The sequence below is a fragment of the Helobdella robusta genome, assembly GCF_000326865.2.
Source record: "Helobdella robusta unplaced genomic scaffold HELROscaffold_90, whole genome shotgun sequence".
Taxonomy (NCBI): domain Eukaryota; kingdom Metazoa; phylum Annelida; class Clitellata; order Rhynchobdellida; family Glossiphoniidae; genus Helobdella; species Helobdella robusta.
This window is the reverse complement of record NW_008705513.1, coordinates 226512-233282: the sequence shown is the minus strand read 5'-3', so window position 1 is coordinate 233282 and position 6771 is coordinate 226512. Positions and strand designations below refer to the sequence as shown.

General features: G+C 39.1%; 1 protein-coding gene across 1 annotated transcript in view; it reads right to left on the bottom strand.

Annotated features, from left to right (window-relative positions):
* HELRODRAFT_194641 (hypothetical protein) overlaps nucleotides 1-6586 on the bottom strand; it is a gene marked incomplete at its 3' end in the record, with an annotated part of 10465 nt that extends 3879 nt beyond the window's left edge. Inside the window, exons 1-10 of the mRNA XM_009033393.1 lie at nucleotides 6458-6586; nucleotides 5561-5782; nucleotides 5299-5372; nucleotides 4669-4922; nucleotides 3914-4010; nucleotides 3543-3694; nucleotides 2054-2758; nucleotides 1942-1997; nucleotides 1140-1767; nucleotides 47-452 (exon numbers count right to left, since the gene is read on the bottom strand). Coding sequence (XP_009031641.1) covers nucleotides 47-452; nucleotides 1140-1767; nucleotides 1942-1997; nucleotides 2054-2758; nucleotides 3543-3694; nucleotides 3914-4010; nucleotides 4669-4922; nucleotides 5299-5372; nucleotides 5561-5782 — 2594 coding nt within the window. The 5' untranslated portion in view covers nucleotides 6458-6586. The remainder of the gene's footprint in view (nucleotides 1-46; nucleotides 453-1139; nucleotides 1768-1941; nucleotides 1998-2053; nucleotides 2759-3542; nucleotides 3695-3913; nucleotides 4011-4668; nucleotides 4923-5298; nucleotides 5373-5560; nucleotides 5783-6457) is intronic.
* Between the last annotated feature and the right edge of the window lie 185 nt (nucleotides 6587-6771).

The window sequence follows — 6771 nt, the reverse complement described above, 5'->3', positions numbered from 1 at the left end:
TAGTTTCTTGAAGGCAGTCAGTTCATCCTCCCTTCCCCTCTCACACCGCTCCCTCTCCACAACTTCCCGGCCATCATCACCCACACTATTATTGCAACCACTGTTACCACCAGCATCACCACTATTATCAGTACCATTACCACCACCACCACCACCACCACCACCACCACCACTGCAGTTAACGACATTCCTCCTCCTATCCTCGCTAGCCGACGCATCTGGGCCACCATCGACGACAATTAAACCACTACCACCGATTACATTTTCGCCACTGACGACACCGTTATTAGCGGCGGCTGCAGAAGAAGCACCACCACCAGCGGCGCCACCACCACCAGCGGCGCCACCACCACCAGCGGCACTACCAATCCTATTCTCGAGGTCAGTGACCCTGGTGATCTTGGAGCCCATCGGCAGTGCTTTCGCGGCCACTATCGGCCCGTATAGAGGGTCTGTAAATATTTATTTTTGTATAAGTAGCAGGGCTGGAACGTAAGTGTATATAAGAACNGCGTGTCTTTGCCATGCTCGCTCTCTCTCTCTCTCTCTCTCTCTCTCTCTCTCTCTCTCTCTCTCTATCTTTCTCTCTCTCTCCCACACACACCATACACACCCACACAAGATACACGCATCCAAAGACGTATACAACTCAAGTGTACATTTTGTGCCACTGCACTGCATTGAATGGACGACTGTTGTTAATCTTTCCATGTGCACAGGCTTTTTTGTTTGTTTGTTTGAACGTGTTGCAGTGCTTCCGTTTCGCTTGTACACCTTTCCACATGGTTAAAATGAATTGCGCGAGTTTAAGAGCCTGCTGCCAACACGCGATGCTTGTAAGTAAAGAAATTGTAAAATTGTACGAATGCCAAGTGTGTAGATTGAAGGAGAATATATATATATACAAGTGTGTGTGCATGTTTACATCTGCAATCTACACTCATTTAGCCACACTTGCAGTGTCTATATTATGCTTTTCTCACATCATTGCATGCTATTATGCTTCAAACTGAGGCTACCAGCAAAATTTGTGCAACCCACCTACAGCAATACAAAACAGTTACATTAATATTACATCGTTGTTGTAATCACCACCATTGTCATCTACATTATAAATAACACGGACGAATAATAACAACCTTCACTCTGAGAGGATGGCCTTGAATTGACCTTCAATATGGCCTTGAGGTCACTTTCCAGGTCCTTCAGAAGAGTTCTCGGTGGTTGTTGGTGCTGTCGCTGGTGCTGGAGATGTTGTTGCTGTGCAAAGTACTGCTGCAAAGGCATTGATGAAGATGTGGACGTGGTGCTATGATGAAACGAAGCAGCTGATGACGTTGGTGGAAGGAGGGAAGAAGGGAGAGGATGAGGAGGAAGAAGAGGAAGACGAGGAGGAGGATGATGAGAAGGAGGAGGCAGGAGCTGGGCCTTCTGTAGGATATTCATAAAATTCTTCTTCTCCTCGTCCGGGTCGATGGAGCATTCTATGGAGTGGCCGTAGACTGGCGGGGGAGGAGGAAGAAGATGAGAGGATGCACCGGCCGGGCTAGCACGACAACGTTGATATACGTTAGCGGTGGCATCGGCTGCATGGACACCGCTGGCGACGCCAGTTGTTGTGGTCGTTGTTGAGTGGCTGCCGACCGAATGCTGTTGATTGGAAGCAGACGATGACGTTGCAGCTAGCGACGTAGCTTCGTTATTGTTGTTGGAAAAGAAGGCTTTGAATCGACTGCTGGCTGATGGCGGGGGCTCTTGCTCAAAATCCTGTGCAGGGTGATATCATGTACAAGTTTGTGTCTATGAGCAGTCACAATCATTAAAATATACAATCAATAAAACATAAACACACACAAACACTCATATCTATACACACACACACACGCACGCACACACACGTACACAAATAAAATTAACAAGATAAATGGTTGAACGACATACAGGAAGAATATTAACAGATTTGAAAAAGGCATCAAAATCAAATTCTCCATTCATTCCTGATGATGTAGTTGTTGCCACTGATGATGGGAGGTTCCATCATTAGACTTCACACTTGGAGCATAACAATCTGAAGCATTAGTTTTATGACCACCATGGGAAGAACTGTCCTCACCGCTGTCGCCACCAACGCCGCCACCACCACCACCACCATCATCATTACTATTACCACTAGCATCGTCAAGATTCTTTCCATCCTTGCAATAGACACCCTTAACTCCAGCGACACCATCTCCGTCACACTCTCCAAAATCCTCGCTGCCCTTCTTGTCATTGCCCTCATTCACTTTAAACCTATCTGCTATTGGCTGTCGGCCTTTTGCTGCTACTGCTGCTGCTGCAGTAGTCACTGCGGCTGTCTTTGAATCATTTTTCCTAGCCACATTGCAGCTATTTTCATGGCTGAGATGTAGAGAATTTACTTTGTTGTTAGTAATGGTAGTAGAAGTAGTGGTGGTGGTGCTAGTTGCCGTCGAGTTGTTAGTGGAGTTGGCGTAAGTTCCTCTGTAGGTAGAGGAGGAGGATGGCCTGTCACAGCTCTCCTCATCGAAGGAAGAGCCATGCTCCACCTCGAATCCGTGCAGTTCTATCGTATCCGACTGGCTGACGGGACCGTCGCTGAACCACTCCGGCTGAGACGTTGGGTGGTAGGGTCGACGATTGGATGAGGATAGCGAGAGGGAAGATGAAGAAAAGGAGTACGATGATGGCGGTTGCTGCTGTCGATTAATACTGTTGTTTCCGTAATCCAGGCGAGATGCTGTTGGAGAGAGAGAAATAGAGAGAGTATATTCATGTGAAACAAACCGGTATATACATTCGTAACATATACATTAGCATCTAATAGCATACACGGGCGGCGCGATGGTGTAATGGCTAAGGTGCTTGGCATTGTTGACGCAGTGTCCGGGTTCGATTGCAAAAAGATCCCCGCCCATCATCATATGCAAAAGTGTGCGATACATTGATTCACGTGCATTCATGCACCGTGTGCTTGTTGTAATAATGATAATGCACCTCAGTCGCTTGCCATGGCGCTATATAAAATAACATTATTATTATTATTAATCTAAAAACATTGGAATGTGTATATATGTGTATGAATGGTAAAGTAGTTATCAAAAAGTCTGATCGCTGTAAAGTTTATTAAAAAACAAACTGGTAAAAAATATACATGAAATAAAATATATACGAATAATAAAAATATAAATAATAATATAAATAAAAATATACATGAAATAAAATATATACGAAATAAAATAGATAAGAAACAAAATGTAGAAAAAATCTACTAACACATTGGGTCATATCTTCTATCCATCATTTTCTGGAGAGTTAAAATAAACAAAAAATCAAATGAATAAAACCCATCAATCATTCCTTCACCCAATCAATCCTCCAATCATTCCTTCAATCATTCACTCACCCAATCATTCCATCAATCAATCAATAAATAAATCAATCAATCAATCAATCATTCACCCAATGAATCAATCACTCATTCACCCAATCAACAATTCAAACCAATGAAGAAAGAAAAACACCAACCCCTCTTCCCCTGCTATTGTTATAAGACGAAAGGGGCGGCCTATCGGTCCAATTTTCTGAGACCTCCTCGCCACGACCTTTGAACCGGTCAACAACTGAAATCCTACCACTACCTACCGTCGAACGCTGCAACAATCTCTGGTCTCTCCTGAGGACATTTCAAATGAAAAACAAAAATACAATACAAGGATACAAAACAATAGAAGATAACAATGCATCAAATTCAAATGAAAAACAAAAATACAATACAAGGATACAAAACAATAGAAGGAACAATGCATTACGACAATAAAATACAACAATACAATACAATACAACAACACAAGACGGTACTACAACACAACAGAAGAATACAAAGCCCACGCACCCATCTCTATTCCTTCCGGCATCATTGGTGTTGTTATTGACGTAGCAACCACTGTTGAAATTTCTCTGCGGCATGAGGACGACACCATCCGACGAACCTAACGTAACGAAACGAAAACCAACATGTAATTAAATTATTAAATACAAAAGTTAATGTAATACATGTAAACGTAATACACGTTAATGTAATACATGTAAACGTAATACATGTAAATGTAAGACGTGTCAATGTAATATAATATTATATTATCATTATTACATAAAAACCTAGGCATGTAAGAAGATATTCTAAATTATTGCGAAATTGAATTGTTTTCATTAAAAGTTTATTTGAATTGACATCACTACATAACTATCGTGCATTAGACCTGGTTCTACCTACTCACTCTTATCTTTATATTAATTACATACTAATCAATCAATCAATCTTTTTTTTTGCGTCCAGAGACCCGGTTTCCCGAGGTAGAACTAATCCTCTCCTAACTCCTCTCAACAGGCTCAGTCAGTTAACCATAGCTATCTTCCAACAGCTTTGCGGTAAGCTAGACAGCGTTAGACTCCAAGCAAATTCCCCTATGCTTACTTTAATTGGGATTTTTTTTAGCTGAGCGAGACCTCCCAACACTTTTAAAAAATCTGAATCATAGCAATCTATGTAGAATATCAAGGGCCTTGCAGATTGATGGTAAGAACAAGCATTTGGGAAATAAGATGAAAACCATAAAAGCAAAACTGGAAAAAGTTATTTGTCCTTACCTATTTTGGCACCTCTTCTGACACCATTACTATAACTGCTACCCGTCCCTAATCCAGATCCTCCATAATCATCCCCATCCCAATCGCCCCGACGTCCTCTCGGCACGTAAATTCTGTCCCCCATACTGTACGGATGGTGGTGGTAGGAATGAAGCGACGATGAGGATGAAGATTGATGAAGGGACTGCGGATCGGCCGCCGATGAAGATGCATTGCTGTTGAACCATCTCTCCGGGTCCCATACACCTTCGGATCTGAAATCCCAAAAGTATGAGCATTTTTTTAAAGAATTTTAGTAACCTAGTATTTAATATTTCATAAATTAAGTTCACCAATTCACATGGTGGCTGATCTTACAGAGCCGGGATGCAGTGTTTTTATCAAAAGTCAGTAAAAGTGAATGCTATCATCAAGAAGTAGCATTTTTGGTGATAAATATGATATAATGTTGTCAGAGTAATGCATACTCCATATGTTCAAACGTTTATAAGTATTATAGAAATTCCTCCCCTGTAAAAGTCATTTTGACCTGTCACTGCATTCACAAATAATTTGAAACTATTTCTTGATCTCCCCTCGCCCCCCTCTCCATCCATCCATCCATTCAAACAGACAAGTTCCAGTACTTACGACTCGTAATCTTTATGTAGACAAGCTGGTTTCAGACGAGAAGACCTGTTTTCTTTCAGCATGAGTAACATTTCCTAAAAAAAGACATATAATGAAAATAAAATTTCCTAAAAAAAGACATATAATGAAAATAAAATTAAAACATAAAAAAGGTGATGTAAATTTATGAAAATGACTGAATGAAACGGATGAATATAAGGGGGCAAAAAAAAGACCGAGTCATAGGACATTAACATAAGTACCCTAGAAGTGTTACTCTTACCCTAGAATACTGATATCGAGGTAGTTTAGGGGTGACATTGGTACTTCTGTTGGCAGACGAGCAATTAGGTAAAGGTGAAGTGGAACCTTCCTCTTCCTCTAATGCCACAGCTGCAGCAGAAGATGACGACGGAGGGCGGGGCGACGATTCAACTGGTTCAGTCTCCATCGACAACGGTGTAGCTGTTGCATTGCTTATTTCAGGTAAATCCACTGCAGACATCTTTGTTTAATTTGAATTTAACTTTCATTAAATTTAAATTTCAGAAAAAAAACATAAGAAAACATTACTGGCTTCTAAAAAGTTCACACACAAATAACTCCAAATGGCAATATAAATTATGAAATATATAAACACAACATATCAGTATTTTAATATTTAAGGTAAACTACATTAATTTTGATATATTTTATATTAGATTTAAACAGCCTCCTATAGAATAGGCCACATTTCAAATTAAAAGAAAACAATGTCAATTCAACATAATAATTATAAAAAATCCTGTAGATATTTAATAATTAAAATATTTCAGAAATAGAAAAATAAAAAATATAGAAAAGTGAAGTTAAAAAGCTAAGGATTGAAATAAAATGTAGCCCACTCTTACCATCTTATGTTATAAAATTAGATTTTGAATTAAATTAAATTACTTTGTTTTTCAAGAAAGCCAAAATTGAATTTGTGCTGAGAGAAACTGAAACATACATGTTGGAAACTTTAAAAACGGCATTAAATCCACCATTACGTAAGAATTAATAAAGCACCATTAACAATTCATCTATATTCACCAACTTATTCAACTATTTTATTAATTTATTCATTATTTTTTCAACTTTTGCGCAAAAATAGAGCACACGATAATAAAAATATGAAATAAATCATGCCAATGCCTCTTACCTTTACACAGGATTCGGGTTTTAGAAAAAAAAACAACAAATTTTTCTTGATACAAATAAAAAAATATTAAGCCACAATTAAATACTTCAAATAATTAATATAATTAAGCGTGAAAATCGGAAAAAAGAATTATTCTGGAGAAAAAACGAAAGACAGGACCGCAGTTACCAATACCAAAAACAACAAATACGACAACGATTATTATTGATTAAGTGAAGTTTTATTCCACACATACGGTGAACAGTGAACACAATTCTAATTTATATAAAATAAAATAGACAGACCCATACATCATAAAAAGAATATTTATTTAC